The following is a 19,942-nucleotide window of genomic DNA, read 5'->3' on the forward strand; positions in this document are numbered from 1 at the left end:
TTTTGCACTCTAGCCTTGATATGGGTATGCTTTAAGAAGAAGCCACTTTTTCATCATTATCGAAAAGAAAATCAACAAAAGCCCTTCACAAATTTATACATTTACGGTAATTTAACATTGGTTTGAACTAGGGAGCTAATTATACCGCAGTTCTGAAACAGGGTTTTGATTTGAGGGTCAGGTCATAAATAGGGTTTCGAATTTTTGGTCAGGTCATAAATAGGGTAAGGAATATCGCAGATTTTGGTCATAAATAAGGTAAGGGTTTTGGGAAGCGGGCCGCACACCACCGACCAATTTTTCTGGGAGTACCCCCTCGGGAGCCCTTCCAGCCCCCAAGAGGAATTTTTGCTCAAAAATACTCAAGTTAAGAGAACTTTTCGCATTTTATACGAGTAGTAAGTTTACTCTTTTTACACAACACAACGCAACAACACTACTTCACCGAAAATTTAAAGAAAGAGAAAAAGACCTCTCTGACGCGTTGAAAGTCTGATTTAATTAAATTGCACTTTAACTTGGTGCCACACAGTCTTCAAAGAACATTTGAACAGTTTTCATACTTTTTACCTTTAAAAATATCGGACTGAAAAGAATGTCATAAAATGCTCATCAAATAAAAATATTAAACTGCTACTGCAGAGACGTAAAAACACTCTAGAAAGGAAAGCTTCTTTTTTGTTTAATATCCTGGGAACAATAGCCAATAACTTGTAAGCTCTAATTGAATTTACTCCCATATGAAAAACAAAAGTGTCGAGTTACCATTTGTAACTAAAAATAGCAAGCATCTCGTGGGAACAAGTGGCGACGATTCGTCAGCTCTAATTGAATTTACTACCATGTGAAAAACAAGAGTGTCAAATTACCCATTGTAACTAAAAAATAAAAATATCTCGTCATATTTGCATGCAATAAGAACAAAACAATCGTTACCTGCACTTACTATTGTAAACGTTAGAGCTGCTTCAAATCTAAATAGTCTCGTCTCCTCTAAAACATGTCCTAAGAACTAAAAGCGACGATTCGTGACCTCTAATTGAATTAACTCCTCGTGAAAAACAAAAGTATCAAGTTACCCTTTGTAATTAAAAATAAAAATATCTCGTGCCATTTGCCTACTACTCATGAACTGCTTCAAAACTCAAGACTCATCTCGTTCATAACTAGCCACCATTTCACTGAAAATTATGCACTCTAAAACAGCCCAATGTACGTATGTAACCGTCACACTCTCCTCCAAACCGGACTAAAAATCACAAACCGACAACATACACGTCACTCTTTATTTTTCAATTACCAAAGTCCTTGTGTTTATACTTACCTTGTGTTTCTCACGTACCATTTACCTTTACAACAAGAAATTTGATTGGCTGTTCATAGTAGATCCAATCTGATTGGTGTGACATACATACATCTCTCACTCACTCACTCACTCACTCACTCACTCACCCATTGACCCGTCCATAACATACCCGACGCGCCGACTAAGAGGTATTTTTTTACAAAAAAATAACTCAAAAATGGCAGAAATCTCGCGTGTTCGGTTTTATCACTACGAAAACAAACATAATGTCTAAAAATAAACAAAACTCTCAACAAAGTGCAAAACACTGTGTGGCACGCTCAAATCCTAATTTTGTCTCAACCAGTGTGGTACATGTCAAGCTTAATGTGCAATATGACACGCATGCAAAAAAGATGAGTGACCAATATGGCATGGGTGTCATATAACTGCTGACTTAAAAGAAGTATTCAATGAAACAACTTCCAGGAATGGCAAGATGAGAAGTACGAAAGCATGGTAAATTTAATGAAAATGTTGACACATTTTATACCCAGCCTGTTTTACGAAGCTTGAATAGGCATAGAAGTTTTTGTACAGCGCTACACCTGTAGATAATGAACTGCACAACTCCATAATCATCCATCTGTCTTGATGATGAGCTCTATGCCTCTGCAGCTCTACAATCACACATCTCTAGATAATGAACTCTACAGCTCTATTGCTCTACTACTCTACGATCACACATTTCTCAATAATAAACCCTACGGCTCTACGGCTCCACAACTCTACGATCAGGTATTGTTACACAATAAACTCTATGGTTCTATGGATCTAGGGCTCTACAATCAAGCAATTCTAAATAATAAAACCCACGACTCTACTGCTCTGTGATCACACATTTCTTCATAATGAACTTTACAGCTCTACTGCTCTATGAACAAACGTTTCTTAAACATTTACATTTCTATGTACTAACATACTGAAGGAAAGCAAGTAAAATATGCAACCACACCAATGCAACTATAGGTACCCTGTTTCAAATTAAGGCTATTCACAATGTGGACAATTGTGACCAAACACATAGTATCACAGGCAAGCGTGAGTTGTTCCATAATAGTCGGTTTTTGAGGGGAACATGAACCAGCACTGTGTCAACCCTTAAAATACCTAACTACAGTAAACTGCCGTTTATAAGCCCTCCAGGATATAAGCCCACCCACCCCTTGTTACAGGCCCAACAAAATATTTCTTCTGATTATATGCTCCCCTTCTAGTTTAAAATGAAATGAATTCTATTTATAATGATGTACTAAAGCTTAATTACAACTCAGTACATCAAAAACGTATTTCGATCAATGTTGCTGTAGCTTGTTTTGAAAATTTTGCTTCGTATTCCGCTTTTACATGTACGCTGCCCCAGATAAAAGCCCCTCCATTTTTAAGCCCATCCGAAACCCTACATATGCTCTAAACAGATCTACCAACTCTTTCTGTGGAAAAAACAGATTCCACCCACTAAACAGAAACTAATGAACAAGTACCCAAACATTGCAATCACTTGGCAGAAGGTTTATTCGTTAGCCTTCCAAACCACCTTAGAATCTAAGATCAGGAAATTTCAATAAAATCTTCAATTGCATTGTCTTTACGAATAAGAAACTCAGTCATATTAGTTTGGTTGAATCACCAAGCTGTACTTTCTGTCAAGAGGTTATGGAATCTGTCAAGCATTTACTTTTCTCATGTAGGACATCTTCAGATTTCTGGAAACACATCTTGTCCTGGCTAAGAGATAATGATGTTCTTGTTGGAACAATAATATTAATGAGTCGGATTTGATCTTTAGAAAATTTGATATTGTAAATGACTTTAGTTTAATTAATCACAGTTTGTTATTAGGTGAATATTATATCTACTGTAGGAGATGTCTGAATAGCTTACCTACACTTAGAGGCTTTACAGCTAGAACAAGGCGTGTATACAATATCAAGCTCCACATTGCCAGGAAGAAAAACAAGCTCCTTGCGCATTTTCAAAAGTGGGAAAATAGAGATTACTTAATGGAAAATGCAAGCGTATGATTTTATTCACAAGTTGAGTAGTATTAGAAAACGAACAAGTGAGCCCAGCCAACAAGTGAGTTTTCTGATACGTATCAACGAGTGAATAAAAATCATACAGAGCATTTTTCATGCTATAATATGTTTATTTCATAGGTACTGCGATTTTTTCACATAGTATTTGGTAGACACATTGCACAAATGGGGCGATGAAAAGCATAAAAATAGTTTAAAATCGCTCAACAACAACTAAGTTAATGAAAGCTTATAAAATTTACAACACTTACTGTGTTCATCATATATCAATAAGGTCAAATGTCTGTTATTAAAGGAAGCCATGCCAATAAAATACGTAATATCATGAAAATAAGTCCATATTTAGTTATTGTCAGAGTCACTTTCCAGTTCAAAGGCTTCAGACGTTTCCATCTCACCGCTTTGGAACTTGACGGATTTGTGGCTAGCATCGGAGACTGATTTATTGTGTTGATGTGATTGCTAAAATTACCAGCTTGAATAACAGCTCTGCTGAACAATGTCATTGATTCCTTACCGGTATTCTGGGAGTCGGAGGACAACTGACAGGCTGATTGAGACGAGGATGAAGCTGAGGTACCAGCCACCACACTGCTTAGCACTTTTGACATGTACATGTGTTGTTTCATTGAAACAGTACTGTACTTTTCTATTCTCCTCAAATTCTTTGCTTGGATTGAGGAACTTTTCTGGTTTTCTCAAAGACCAAGTAGTTGATTACACTGGCAGGATGGCCCTTTTTCTTCAAGTGTCATTTGAAGCTGGCAATTAAACTTTGAAGCAAAGTTGGCTTGTACTCAGTGACATCTTTAGTGCGGACAGAGATGATATTCATTCAGCTCAATGGTTGAAATACCTTCAATTTTCCTGTCTTCGTTCTTCGTTGTCAAAAATCTTTCAAGCAATCTTACATGTCGTTCAGTTTTTTGAGCAGCATTTTTGTTTTCTTGTTCTAAAATAAATTCTTCAACTGAGAAAACAGAAGTAAACCTTCCCTTGGCCATTTTTCAAAGCATGCGGGTTTTTGTGCAACAGCTCTCGGATGACGTCCTCTTCAATACGTTCATTTGACATTAGTGAAATTTTGTCATTTGAGATGCTGATTGGACGAACAAAATTTTTTCACAGTGAAATTTTGTCATACATGTTCCTGATTGGCTACATTTAGAATCAGTACGAATTTTATTTACTATGATTTTCGTAGGTAAATCTCAGTACCTGTGAAATAAAGTTAATTACTGCATTAATATAATAGATAACTCGATAGCCTCGTGTAGAAAAGCCATTGATTAGCTTTAATCAAACTCAGTAGTATCACATTTTCTATAGGGTTCAGAGTAGTTGCTGCTGTTGTTGTCTATATAGTTAAAACAACTGTAATTTGTAATTTTTTATCTCATTTTGAAAATCAATAACTAGTGAGACAATCTCAGATAGTGCAGAGTGCAATTGATAGCCCTGGCATGGTAGTCCCATAAGTATTCACCCCTGCTCGGTTCACTTCCGGTTTGTGTCTACCTTGGTAGTCTGCTAGGGCTTTTCCCCTTAGCAGTGTGTATGTTTCAAGGTTGTATTTTCATTCAAGTTCCAAAAATTATGTACAAATTACTACAAGTGTTTTCCGTTAATTTTCGTTCATTTTAAATTCAATAATACATCGAAGCAGCAAACGTGACAATTTAGTTCTTCACATCAACTTTGTAACTTGATACTTTTGTTCTCCTCGCACAGGCATGTAATATGAAACCCCTGTTTTCTCCAAAACACACGAAAGATGTGCTTGTTTTTTTGGAGATAAATGAAAGAAAGTTAAATATCTGATGTAGTGATGAAGAAACAGAACAGAAACGATGTTGTTTTACTAAAAATGCAAATTTCCCTATCACCGATGAACAAGAAATAATTTAATTATCAGATAGTCACAAAATACCACATTCTTTTTCTGTCGCCACCTTTGTTGTTAATAATAAAACAATTCAAAATTAACACACAACGATATTGATGGCTGAGAAGCGTTTCAACAAAAAGTATTGAAGATAAACAGCGCTACTTGGCCGATGTGAACGAGTCTCCTCAAAGACTGATTAAATTAATTTGCGCTTTCATTAGGTGCCACAGAGTCTGCATCAATATTTGAGCACTTTCCTGGTTTCTTTTGTCACAAATTTACAAGTTCTGGAGTATTAAAGCCACTAACTTGGGAACTTTCTGGTCTGTCTAAAGAGAATGGTACCACGAGGAGCGCAAGGGGTTACCTGAAACAAATATATAGCTTTGCGATGTTCATATCCAAGTGACAGCGATGGGACATGTTTCACGTAGAGTACACATGTACCTTTCCCACCCCGCCCACACCACTTTCTTGCCTCTAGACTAATTAATTAATTGAAATTAGTTAATTAAACAAACATTAAAGTTTACACCTTAGCGCCATAGTGCCATAGTGCCATAGTTCATTAGTGCCTTAGCGGCAGGCAGCCCCCCAAACCATCCCAATAGTGCACTCTGCACTAAAAACTACTTTAAAAAAATTGGTCCGCAATGCATACTTATGGTCTTATGCTTAGTTTTAGTCCATGCAGCTGGAATGCTATTTTTAAATGCCGGTATCTGGGAGTTAAATTGCTACAAGTGAGAAGATACACAAGTTGTTACAAATTTTAAGTGGGCAGAATACTGTCTACTCACTTTATCCTCTAATAATAACTATTTATTTAGCTCTTAGTCCCACTGGGACATAACACAGCAACAATCTCTCAATTTAGTCCTATTTTGTCTCTGAGCTCGGCACTGTTTACACATGTCAAGTGAACTTGTACATGTAGTGTCAAGATGTTTTGCCGCTGTAATGACTAAGCCTGTATAAGGATGTTCGTGCAAAAATTTTCCAGTCGATAGATTTTCTTTAAATTTTTACTGTAGTTAAATAATGAGTTACTTGTGTCAGAAATGCAAAAAAAAATTGGGGGTCCCTGTCTTCGTTTCAGAGGTAAAGCGAGTGGAAAACTACCCTGATTTTGAAAAATTGGTGCACGCAATTCAGCATGGTCTGCAGGGGTTTATAGTTAAAAATATTGAAGGCGAGTCAACGGAAGCAAACAATCTTAGTCATATTTTGTAGAAGTGGGTCTGTTGCATAAATAATTCTTAATGTTATCCACGTTTTCACAAAACTTAACCCTTCAAGAGGCATTTGAAACCATCACACAGATAAACAAAGAGCTAAAAAGAATGGAATTCAATGGTGTAGTTTGCAAAAAATTCAAACTTCTAGTCAATAGATTTTCTTCATTTTTTCACTAAATGTAGAAAATCGGTAGAGAAAATGATCCAACAAAAGAAAAACAGGGGTCACCGAATGTCCAAGATCGTTAAATCCAGGCAAAGTTAAAGCAATGGCCATCTGCCCTATCATTGTTCATTTTATTACTAAGCACGTGCTCTCATGCATGATGTGGCGTGTGAATTTGCGTGCGCAGTAAGGATGCGCAGAAACAATTAACACGAATGTCCTAAAATACATAAAAACATCAACAACCAAGGGGTTGTCAGTAGTATTTTAAGTAGCGGGTTTTATCCAAAACGTACTATAGGTAGCTAAGGTTTGGTGCTTTTGATTGCATTCCTTGGCCTTATCTTACATGAAATTTAATTTGAAAAACACTTTATTTGAAGTTTCTTTCATATTTATATCTTAAGTTTGGAATTTTACTCGTTTGTTAAAAGCGAACATATTGGACACGCACATGTTATCTGATAAGCATCTTGTTGGGACTTCACTTATAAATTAAATACATCTGTGTTTACCCCAATGTTTGTATTGTATCACGTTAAGCGGTTTTTGTGTGTTTATAAATTTAGAAAATTACTACATCACTTTAGAAAATACAAAGAAGTATATTTATTTCATTAAAGTAAGGGAAAGCATAGACTGAAGTGATCTTGCAGTTTTGTGGCAGATATTTGCCAGTTTCACACTGCCAACAGCCATAGATGCTAATAATTGTGTAAATAAATCTACTTCTCTCGGTAAGTAGCACTTAACTGGAAAAAAAAACACACTGCAGTCCTATTTATTGCAATGCCATTTGTACAAAAACAAATACTCATCTTTTACCAGGCTATTTTAAGATATTTTATCCTGTGTTTTGTTCCCTTCAAAAAATGATGCACTGAGGTGAAGAACATTTTACAGCTATTTAAATCAGTTTTGATTCGTGTTATGCACTTTTTTAGCAAATACTTTATTCCCTCGGATCCAATTTGGGTTTAAGTAAATTAAGAAATTTTTAGAAACAGATTTCACTAAAAAAAAGTTAAAGTTAAAAAGCAACGATGTTTTGACCGCTCGAAGGTCATTTTCAAGTTGAAAAGTAAAATTTTTGCATGCGCTCAAATATATACAATCAATTATAAGAATGCTAATGAGACGCACGTTATATTGGCCACAAGCCAAAGCCATATAATTAAGTGTTTTAATCGTTTTCAATTTAAAATTCTGTATTCAGTTTACCCTCTACCATCTACAGTTCTATGTACAGACGTAAAGGCTTACAGTTATTGTAGCAAATATTAAAGCACATGGGGAATGTTTAGAGTTATTACCGTTTACAGTATTTTAATAATCTTTTTAATGTACAATTCTGTATTGAGTTTACCCTGTACACTCTACGCTATATGTTCAAACATCTACATTCTACTGTCTGTGTTCTACCAGCTACTCTCTTCAATCTATGCTCTAAGCTCTACACTCTACAATCTACCATCTACCCTCTAAGTCCATCTATGCTCTACGTTCTACCAGCTAATCTCTCCAATTTACGCTCTACGCTCTACCATCTACCATCTACCCTTTAAGCCCATCTACGTTCTACTCTCTATGTTCTACCAGCTACTCGCTCTACGCTCTACCATCTACCCTCTAAGCCCATCTACATTCTACTCTCTACATTCTACCAGCTACTTGCTCTACCCTCTACCATCTACCAGCTACCCTCTAAGTCCATCTACGCTCTACGCTATACCATCTACCATCTACCCTCTAAGCCCATCTATGCTCTACTCTCTACGTTCTACCAGCTACTCGCAATAAGCTTTACGTACCATCTACCCTCCAAGCCCATCTACGCTCTACTCTCTATGTCCTACCAGCTACTCTCTTCAATCTACACTCTACGCTCTATGATCTACCCTCTAAGCCCATCTGCTTAGAAGCAGTTATTGGAATCATTTAATTTTTTTTTAAAATTTCTTAATATTTTAATGAAGACCAGTGAGTAGCACAAAGGAAGACTTCTTGTAGTTGTAAGCTTTTTCGTTTATTTCCGATGCACTTTGTCTCTGTCTGAAACTTCTTCAGGGAATGATTTAAGCATGCCTAAGTTTAACTTCCCATGGAAGTGAATAACTGCTGAAACATGCTGTAAACGGACATTACAAGAAATGCCTAATGCACATGTTATTGCATGTTGTTCTATTTTGGGGGCCATAAAATTAGTGCTAACTGTATGGCCCCCAAAATGTAAAAAAAAAAAAGTTAAAAATAAAACAAAAATTAAAAAAAGATTAAAAGATTAAAACATAAAAAAGACATTTTTTGTTTGGAAGGGCCCCAAAGAAATCCTATTAGAGTTTCTTAGTTGTCTCTATAGCAAGAATGATCGTATCAAACTTACATACTATGTTATTGATGAAAGTAGTATTTAGTTTCTCCATTTATTTCTTTACAAAGATGCTAATTTTAGCATTCTGCAGTTTTCTACCTATCAAAAGCCACCAAATAAGTATCTGTACATTCCCTTTGAGTCATTTCATCCCGCAAGCAACAAGAGGGCCTTCATTAGAGGCGAGCTTATGTGCTATACTAGAAATAGCTCCATGTTTAAAGCCTTTAGTGAAACGCGAGAAATTCTGGAAGTGCCTCCGGCGTCACAGTTACCCACTTGGCTTTTTACTTCCGTTATTCAGGGAGGTTAAATACAGTAACAGAACTAAAGGGCTTCCGCTAAAACGTAAATCGTGCAACAGTAGAATGGCAGTCTTTAAATCTACATTTAACTGTAGTCATGCTAAGTGATGTGAAGGACATTTTGTTATAGTGTACTCAAAAAGTGTGAATACTTAGGTCACATGACTTTAAATGCTTAGTGGATGTTTTGCGACCACATGGAGATCTTGTTTACTAGTTTTTAGGGTTGTAATTTGTCGTACAGATTGCTGTTCATTTCAAGTTCGAATATATGGTTTAACTCAGAACCACTAACACCAAGCTGGTTATCCAGAGACATTTATCAGACTTAGACTGTATTGTCAGTTATAAATCTACTACTACTTATAATCGTATGGCTGCAAAATATAACAACATGTAATAACATGTACATTAAGGCATTTCTTGTAATGTCTGTTTACAGCATGTTTCAGCAGTTATTCACTTCCATGGGAAGTTAAACTTAGGCAGGCTTATGTGCTATATATGCTGTTCAATGTTAGTTGTAATCATTCCCGAAGTCTCAGACAGAGACAAAACGTGTTGGAAATAAACAAAAAAGCTTACAACTACAAGAAGTCTTCCTTTGTGATTTCTCACTAGTCTTCATTAAAAAAATAAAAAAATTTAAAAAAAAATTATAACATTCCAATAACCTTCCAAGCAGATGGGCTTAGAGGGTAGATCGTAGAGCATAGAGCGTAGGTTGAAGGGAGAAGCTGGTAGAACATAGAGAGTCGGAGTGTAGATGGGCTTAAAGGGTAGAAGGTAGATAGTAAGATCGTAGAGCATAGATCAAAGAAAGTAGCTGGTGGAACATGGAGAGTAGAGCGTACATGGGCTTAGAGGGTAGATGGTAGATCATAGAGTGCAGAGCATAGATTGACGAGAGTAGCTGGTGGAACTTAGAACGTACATGGGCTTAGAGGGTAGATGGTAGATCATAGAGCATAGATTGAAGAGAGTAGCTAGTAGAACGTAGAGAGTAGAACGTAGATGGTAGAACATATAGTATAGAACATAGAACGTAGAGGGTAAACGCAATACAGAATAGTACATTAAAAAGATTATTAAAATACTGTAAACCGTAATAACACTTTAATAACACTTTAATATATATGAGATAATAAAGAAAGCCAATAAATTACAATTACAAAAATTACAGCATCGCAGATGATCAAGAAACTCGCACTCGCAACCCAATATTTTTTATCACTCTACTGGTTTTTTAAGCCTTTAAGCTGGTGTAGAGAGTAGTCAAAAATTCTTGAACTGATAAACTTGTAAATACATAGAGCGTAGAGCGTAGATGGGTGGAACATGGAGTGTAAGACCTATAAGCACATAGCGTGTTGACCATAGATGGAAGAACATATAGCATAGAATGTAGTTAGGGTAAACTCAATACAGAATTGTAAATTGAAAACAATTATTTAAACACTGCAATCTGTCATAACACTCAACATTCCCTAAGCAATATAAGATTTGCTACAATAACTATATGCCACTACACCTCCAAGGTGTCACATATCTGAGAGAAATGGAGCTTAAACATTCAAAATACTACCGTAGAGTCGTAGAGCTCTATGAAAATTTCTACACCTAATCGAGCTTCATAAAACGGGCTTGGTAGAACTAACTTAGAACAAATGCCTCTTAAAAGATGTCAACAACTAGTGGCACCTTACAATAACTTATTCACAACATAAACGAAACCGACAAACAGACCTCCAACAGACCAACTTTAGTTGACTAACAATAGATGGACCTCAAACAGCCCGACTTAATTTGACTAACAATAGACATACTGAAATTTACTAGAACCAACCAATGACTGCTGACAAACTTTACACGAGTCTTACAGTCAATGCCATCATGGCTAAACTGACCAATCACTTCCAACAGACCAGACTTGTAACACAATTGACTGACAAACACTATTCACTGGACTCTTATGATGACTTCTGGTAAGGTTCTAAAAGCGTCAGTCACCAACAACAGTTCTTTTCAGAACTTTCCTTGGGAAGTTAGTATATATTAGTAAGACCCTTATTTCAATTCAAAACTTTTTTGGTAAGTTAGTATATTAGCACAACCCTTGCTTCCATTCAAAACTTTCCTTGGCAACTATCCTTAGTACGTTAATATGGCCCTTGTTTTTATTCAAACCTTCCTTGGTACATTCATTTAGAAAGATCCTGTTTTTATTCAAAACTTTCCTTGGTAAGTTAGAATGCTAGTGTGACCCTTGTTTCCATCTAAAACTTTTTATTGCATTCATAACTGGAAACAACAGAAATAACCTTTAAGTTTTGTTGAGATTTATCTGTAAAATTAATGCGACAACTACTTAGAATGGTACTAAAGAAAAAATTTAAATAAATGATTCCTGTTATACTGTATGTGCTTAGTATGGAGCCATAGATCCATAGAGCTGTAGACTTTATTATGACAAAATGTGTGATCCTAGAGCCATAGAACCATAGAATTCATTATCTAGAAATTTAAAAGTTGAACGAGACTTACCTGTAAGTTGAAGTTTGATTGGAATTCTATCCGTGACCAAGCACTGAGGGATTACATGAGAAAGTATTGCACCTGCACGAACTCAGTTTTTTAAGCACTAACCATATGTGCAGTGGTTTACCATAGGCTATCTCTGGGAGGAATATGAGAAATTTTGATTTTTTTATCATGTGCCGCAACTGGCTCTACGTTAGTGGGCATTCCCTCTTAAGCACTTTAATTTGTTTTTACCCTCATTAGAGGGAGGATAGTAGGTGTCAAGCAACTGTCCGACAGATGCATCCAGATTTATACACTTCTGGTTTTTGCCATTAGCCTCTTCCCGAGGGGCTTACCCATGTATTAAGGATATCTTCCTCTTGAATTTCCTCATCATGCGGTGTAGGAAATCTCTAGGTTGTCATTAACCGACTTAAAAGCCTCGGAAATAGCCTTAGCCATATTTCGGGTCAGTGTTGCAAATCCTTCTTGCATGGCAGCTGAGGATATCTTCCTCTTGAATTTTCGCCTCATAGGAAATCTCTATAGGTCAGCTTTAACCAACTTAAAAGTCTTGGAAATGGCATGAGCCATCTTTCCGGACAGTGTTGCAAATCCTTCTTGCATGGCAGCTAAGAGAGCTGTGGGAGGTCCTTCACCATGAGAAGGAGAAGCACCAACCTTTGCACCATTTTCAACAACATTGGACTTCAATGTCCTCGGGCACTTTTACCTTAAGAGCTATTGCTGCTTTCCTTTTTCTCTCCAGATGTTTCCTTCCTCTGACTGGTATCCGTGTCATTGTCTGGCATTCTAATGCGAATTTCTGCATGAATTATTGCTGAAAATGTTCATAAGACATAAAATGACTACTGTTCGCTCGGAAAGGCGGCAACACACTGAGTTCGCGCAGGCGCAATGCTATCTCATGTGAGACCTCAATGTGGTGACAGAATAGAATTTGTGATTGTACAGCCACAGACTGGTAGAGTTCATTATGTAGAAATGTTTGATCATAGCACTGTAGAGTCATAGAGTCATAGAGTCCATTATCTAGATGTGTGAACATAGAGCCGTAGAGTTCATTACGTAGAAATGATTGTTAATGAACAAGTTCAGGCATAGGGTTAAATAAACACTACTACAACAGACCAAAACTGTTGGTAACCATGGTAACATGCCACTGTTTTATATGTACATGAAAGAGAAGAGGTACAAAGTGATCAGTGGCTGATTCTTGAGCACATGCCTGGTTTCTGTTCATTTGTGATTTACTTCCAAGTAAAGGCCTATTGGTTAAGTGATATTTTTGCTTCATGGGAAAATTCTCAGCAATGAGTCAATGTAATTCACTGACTGCAATGACACTTACTAGTACTTCTATGTCCATCACTGACTATCTGCCTATAGACAATGAACATGTGATTCAGAAGGTGCAACAGTATCAATGCATGTCATAATGAGAATGAACTATCATCCACAATACTCACTAAAAGAGTCTCAATTAAGTTTGTTCTCTTATCTACATGTACGAGCTTTTACCTTTGGGTGATTTTTTTCTTCATCCAGTGAGCGACTATAACTAAGAACCAAATACTTCAGCTGCCTTGTTTCAAAGATGATGGGTGTCTCTGGGCAAGGTATGCCAACACTGGAACATTCTAAAGCTAAAGAATCAGCTTTTCGCTCTGTCAGAGAACTGCTACATTCAGATGACCTGCAGTCTGATGAGGCATCGTCAATAGCCATCTGAGAGGTTTCCTCAGCAATGGTAAGAGTTGGACTGACACTCACTCCATCTTGATGAACATGTGAATGGTTTAGTCTCTCCATGATGACTTGACTTACAAGGTTGCAAATGGCTCCTAAAGCAATTAATGCAAGTAGAAAGTTATAAATTTTACGAAGGGTCGAGGTTTAAATGAACATTATTTCATAACACAAGTCTGATTGCTATTATACACTTTGTAACAAAGTGTAAAATGAAATGAGTCAGAGTACAACCAAAAGCTCTTTGTAGCAATTACTGTTGGTAACACTCAGAGATAAGAAACCATAAAATGCATTTAAAACTTAGAGAACACAAGCTCGTGTCTCAAACTCCATGCATTTTAACATCCTCCCCCATGAATTAGTGACCTCACCAGCGTGACAATTGCACAGTTACAATTTGCTAGTACAAATTTACCTCTTTCTCCACTGACACCCATCTGGTATACGTGTGTGTAAGTGGTACTTGTCACGGTGACAAGGTCGCTAATTTTAATTTCCAGCTGAGCTGTATCGAAAAGCCCTTCACAAGGATCGGCCATGGACAGCCATCATGTCAACTAGTGCCTGTTTTATGAACCTCACATTATTGTGGAAGTTTTTGTAGAGTGCTACACCTCTACGCATTTATCAACGGTCATTTTATACTTCTTTTGCATGTGCATATAAAACGGTGGCTTGTTATCATGGTTACCAACAGTTTTTGGTCTGTTGTAGAAGTTTTTAATTCAACCCTACACCTGAACTCATTTGTTAACAATCATTTGTACATAATAAACTCTATGCTCTACAGCTCTACGATCACACATATCTAGATAATGAACTGTACAACTCTACAATCACACTTTTCTGTAGATAATAGATAATGAACTCTATGGCTCTACAGCTCTATGGTTCTACAGCTCAACGACTCTATGGATCCCTTCCAAGCACAGAATAGGAATTGTTTATTTCAATTTTCTCTTTAGCACTTCTTCAAACTAAATCTACACAAAACGTAACTGTTATTTTCACTGTTTCCAGTAAATAAATAAGTTATGAATGCATAGAAACAAGGGTCTTACTAGAATTCTAACATACCGAGGAACGTTTTGAATAAAACCGAGGGCCTTTCTAACATGCTAAGGAAAGGTTTGAATAAAAACAAGCATTGTACTAACATACTACCTTACTGTGGAAAATTTTGAATAGAAACAAGGGTGCTACTAATGTTCTAACTTACCGAGGAAATTTTTGAATAAAAACAAGGGTCTTGAATTGAAATATGGGTCGTACTATGGTACTAACTTACCGCGGAAAGTTTTGACTTGAAATAAGGGTCATACTAACATTCTAACTTACCAAGGAAAGTTTTGAATAAAAACAAGTGTCTTACTAACATTCTACAGCTGTAACTTACTGAGGAAAGTTTTGAATAAAAAGAAGGGTCTTGAATTGAAATCAGGGTCGTACTGGGGTACTAACTTACTGAGGAAAGTTTTGAATTGAAATAAGGGTCATACTAATGTACTAAGGAAAGCTTTGAACAGAAAGAAGGGCCAAAGTAACATATTAATTAATGCACTAACACACAAAGGGAAGTAAATGTGGTGAAAAAAGCAGTCATGCTAACAGACTTACTCAAGGAAAGCAGTATTGAATTCCCTCTGAATAACGTTCTCCGGAAAGTGTGAATAGTGGTACACACCATTTTTGAGTAGCTTGATATGGTGGTGGGAATTAACTTTTTTTTTGGGGGGGGGGGGGGGGGGGGGCTTCAAGTTTTCACCAATCGTAGACTTTCTGTCCAGAATCCAGCCAGGTGTGCATTTTATGTGGGCTCTCAGACAGACTTTTTTGTTATCACTAAGTTCTTTATGATTCCAAGTCGTGTTTTCTTTTTGGGTTGTGGATATGGGAAATTACATACTGGCATACAGTATACTAAAAATATTTGGTGTGTAGCGAAGCATGTTAAAGATTTTGGTAAAAAGAAATAAAAAGTTGACACTGGCTAAAAATACAGTATACTATATAGATCAAGATCAAACTATATATTTAAGAGTGTTATATTGTCTTAAGTGTGATCAATAGCAGTAATTAATCTGTCAAAAGTAGTCTCTGATAACTTTGCTTTCTACATTTTCTTTCCGTTTGAACGTAAAAAGTTCTTAAAAACGGTTTGAGAAAGCGAAGACAGGTGTTTCGCTGGATGCATCAGTAAAAATCAGATATAACTTTTTTGCAAGAAACTTATTCCTCACTCGATACTATCGGAAGATGGAAGATGGAATGGGGAGGCAAAATCATATCTAGCCATGGGTCATCTCATAGCAGAGGAGTTATGATTCTTTTAAACCACGGCTTGACGTGAACATTGAAAAAATTACCTCAGTTGATCATGGGAGATATGTTTTAGCAGAGAATTTTATTGATAATACAAAAGTTGTACTGGTTGATGTTTATGCACCAAACGATCCAAACCAACAGCTTGTATTCCTGAGGGGGCTTTCAAATACTCTCTTCGGCAAATATGGTAATGAAAATCTTGAGTTAGGGGACAATTTTAATTGCATAATCGGCACTTTAGACAAATGAGGTGGCAAACCTGTTGAGATTAGAAAAGCATCGATTATTGAACTCAAGGCTTTGATTAAAATGCATAATCTGCTCAATACCTGGTACTACAAAAACTCTGAATCATTTGGCCCTGCCTGGGCAAACCCCTCAATAAAAATACAATGTGGACTAGATCACCTCTTTGTTTCAAATCAGCCAAGTAATCGAATTTGCTAGAACAAAATAATTCCAAATATTTATTCTGACCACTATGCAGTCATCCTCTCTTTATCTTTCTTTGAACATGAACCCCCTCGTGGGCCTGGCTTCTGGAAATTTAACAACTCATTGCTGTCAGACACAAAACATGTAGAAATATTGAACTTCTTAATTCCAGAGTTTGCCAAAAAGCATCAGCGAACTGAGGACAGGGGTTTGTTCTGGAAAATGATTAAAATGGAAATCAGAGCATTTACGATGAAATTTTTGAAAATGAAAGCAAAAAGCAAGCGTGACAAAGAGTCTACCCTTTTGTTGGAGATGATCAAACTGTAGTGCAAGCCCCAGACAGTGCACAGCGATTCCTTAAGGAGTGTATTGGTAGGAAAAAAACCAAGCTTTCAAAAAGATGCATGGTATGATTATACATAACAAAGCACGCTGGTATGAACATGGCAAGAAAGACAGTAAGTATTTCTACAATTTAGAAAAAACAAACCAAAGGAAAAAACATACAGCTTCCTTAAAAATCAATAATCATGCAAAATTAACCGACCCAAAAGAGATTCTTGAAGAGGAAGAACGCTTTTTTAAACACTCAGATATATACATCAAAAAACACAAATCCAAATGGCTCGGGGCTTACCGAATTCTTTCATACCGAAAATGGATTATCAAAAGAAACTGCAAAACCTTGCAAAGGTATTATGTCTATCGATGAATGTAAAAGAGCGCTTATGACGATGGAAAGCAATAAAACACCAGGTACAGATGGCCTCACTTTGGAGTGCTATCGCTATTTTTGGAACGCTGTCAGCAAATTCATGGTGGAAAGTTTAAATAATACATTTCAACACAGATCACTTTCTATCTCTCAATGGCAAGGTATTATTTCTTTCGTCCCAAAAAAGAATAATAATGCAGAATATTTAACAAATTGGAGACCAGTATCACTACTTAACGTTGACTTCAAAATTGCAACCAAAACTATTGCTCTTCGCTTTCTTGCCAAGCATAATGCATCCTTGTGAGACTGGCTACATAAAGGGTAGACTCATTGGAGAAAGTATCAGACTAATAGCAGACACAATGGACTTCACTAAAATAAAAAAAAATATACCAGGTATAGCTGTTTTCTTAGATTTTGAAAAAGCTTTTGATTCAATTGAATGGGACTTCATCCAAAAATGGCTTGAATCTTTCAACTTTGGACCAAGTCTCCAGCAATGGTGCAGCGTGTTCTATAAAGACATCTCCAGTTGCGTCATTAACAATTATGGCGTTGCCTCTCCTTTCAGGCATACTCTTTGTTATTGCTATGGAGCTTCTTGCCCAAAGTATAAGATGGTCAGAAGACATCACAAGCATACGTATCCAAGGAAATGAAGAGGTCAAGCTCACGCAATATGCTGATGACACAACTGCCCTTCTTGCTGATGTCCAGTCAGTTTCTAATTTATTTGACTTACTCTCACTGTTTGAAAAGAGCTCTGGCCTAAAAATAAATCAGGCAACATCAGAAATGCTTTGTCTTGGCTCCATGCACCATAGGAAAAACACAATTTGCAACCTCCAAATTAGTGATGATCCTCTTTACGCACTCGGGTGCATTTAACTTACAATATTGAATTGTCTGATAAGAAAAATTTATTTGAAAAATTAGCATCCCTAAAGAAAACCTTAAGTGTCTGGTCCCAAAGAGACTTAGCTAAATACGGTAGAATAAAGTTAAAACATTAGCCCTCTCCAAACTTGTATTCATCTGCAGCATTATGGAGACTCCAAAAAACTTTGCAACAGAGGTCAACAAAACAGTGTTTGATTTTATCTGGAAGCAAAAACCCACCAAAATAAAAAAACAACCCACATCAAGAAGAAAATCAGATGGTGGTCTTGGCATGAAAGATTTTGTCCTTTTCGATAAGACTTTGAAACTAACTTGGGTAAAACAGCTGTGCTCCAACTCAGAGGCACTGTGGAAGTATATCCCAAAATCGTCTCTCTCTGCTGTTGGCAGAACTGAGCTCTTTCAATGTAGTTATGACTACTTAACAAATCACTTCTGGTTTAGCATGGTCTGTACTCTTACATGTATCGACAACAATACACATCATCACAGCGGTCAAAATGTTGTGGACTCAGATGCGCAGCCTAAATGTTTTTACCTATTTTAGCATGTTACATTACATTGCAAATTTCAAAGGGGCTGAATTGCAATTTTCTCGAATTTTGATTGGCGTTCATGCAAAATTGCTAGTAGATCCCACAAAAATGAAACTGTAAACCTAACATTCATTGACTGAACTGTCTTTTGCTAGAATATCAGATGATTTGAAGCACTACCGGTCAGCTTTTTTCCTCACTGAATTTGCAAAACTTTTGAGTTTTGTTTTAATTAGAAAAGTATGTCTACTTAATCAAGGCAGGTTTTGCTCAGAAAACACAAAAAATGAAAATAATCACTATGTCTTGATTAAGGAAGAATCAATGTATACATTTAAAGTTGAGAATGTTTTGCACTGATGTAAACGTCTGTGTAGCAAGAAGCCAAAAAGTGTAAAATTTCAGATTGTCGTGAAGTGAAATCTGAGCTCTCGGTACAATGACTGTTTTTCGTGAATTTCAGCCGCTATATTGGATATTTAAAAAAACTAACTTGATTTTCTTCATGTACATACCTAGGCCTTCAAATTGGCAAAGTATAAGCAAAATCAATTTTTCGACCGTGGCCACATTTTTAGAGTTTTCTTTGACTTTTACTGAGATCCACTCTTAAAAGTATACCTTATTGAGTTATTTTTTTGCAAAAAAAAATACCTCTTAGTTGGCGGGTTGGGTATGTTATGGACAGGTCAATGGATGAGTGAGTGAGTGAGTGAGTGAGTATAGTACAGTATAGTATAGTATATCTTTATTGCGCCTTACTCTCCAAAGGGAGGTATTGGTCTGTTTACAATAAAGGTTTAACATTAACTAGTACAATAAGAAATAACATTCACTTGATTCTTTTATAATTCAAATAAAATTAAATAAAAATTATAATGCTCATTTCGTTTGTAAGTTGAGAATCTCTTTTCTTTTTTTGAACATTAAGTTGATATATTTACCTATTATTTTTGATGTAACTCTATTGTCAGCTCTAAATAAGTACTTAGTTCTCTCGTTATCGCTCAGATTTGCGTAAAGTGCATCTTTGTTTGAAATGTGAGAATGGAGCTCAACTCTTGTGGTAGCATACCCCTGGCAATACATCAAGAAATGAGTGAGTGAGTGAGAGATGAATGTATGTCACACCAATCAGATTGGATCTACTATAAACAGCCAATCAAATTTCTTGTTCTAAAGGTAAATTGTATGTGAGAAGATTTGATCCCGATAGAGTTCAGAACAGCCATATTTATTCTTCTATAAAAGAGGAGGAAATACTCATATATTGGGTTTACTTCAACATTTTCTGTGGGTTAGGCTGAGGATTTTAGTTCTGAACGAGATGAGCCTCGAGGTTGGAAACAGTTCGTGAGTTAGTAGTACGCAAATGGC

General features: G+C 36.4%; 1 protein-coding gene across 3 annotated transcripts in view; it reads right to left on the reverse strand.

Moving 5' to 3' along the window:
• The window catches only part of LOC110057937 (ubiquitin conjugation factor E4 B-like), a 320,893-nt gene that overhangs the window by 231,351 nt on the left and 69,600 nt on the right, over nucleotides 1-19,942 (reverse strand). For all 3 annotated transcript variants that reach the window (XM_089283777.1, XM_089283778.1, XM_089283776.1), the window contains exon 5: nucleotides 13,418-13,740. In XM_089283777.1, the coding sequence (XP_089139903.1) occupies nucleotides 13,418-13,740 (323 nt within the window). The remainder of the gene's footprint in view (nucleotides 1-13,417; nucleotides 13,741-19,942) is intronic.

The sequence above is a fragment of the Orbicella faveolata genome, unplaced genomic scaffold (assembly GCF_042242905.1).
Source record: "Orbicella faveolata isolate gen_17 unplaced genomic scaffold, um_ofav_v1 contig_12, whole genome shotgun sequence".
In the NCBI taxonomy this organism is placed as follows: domain Eukaryota; kingdom Metazoa; phylum Cnidaria; class Anthozoa; order Scleractinia; family Merulinidae; genus Orbicella; species Orbicella faveolata.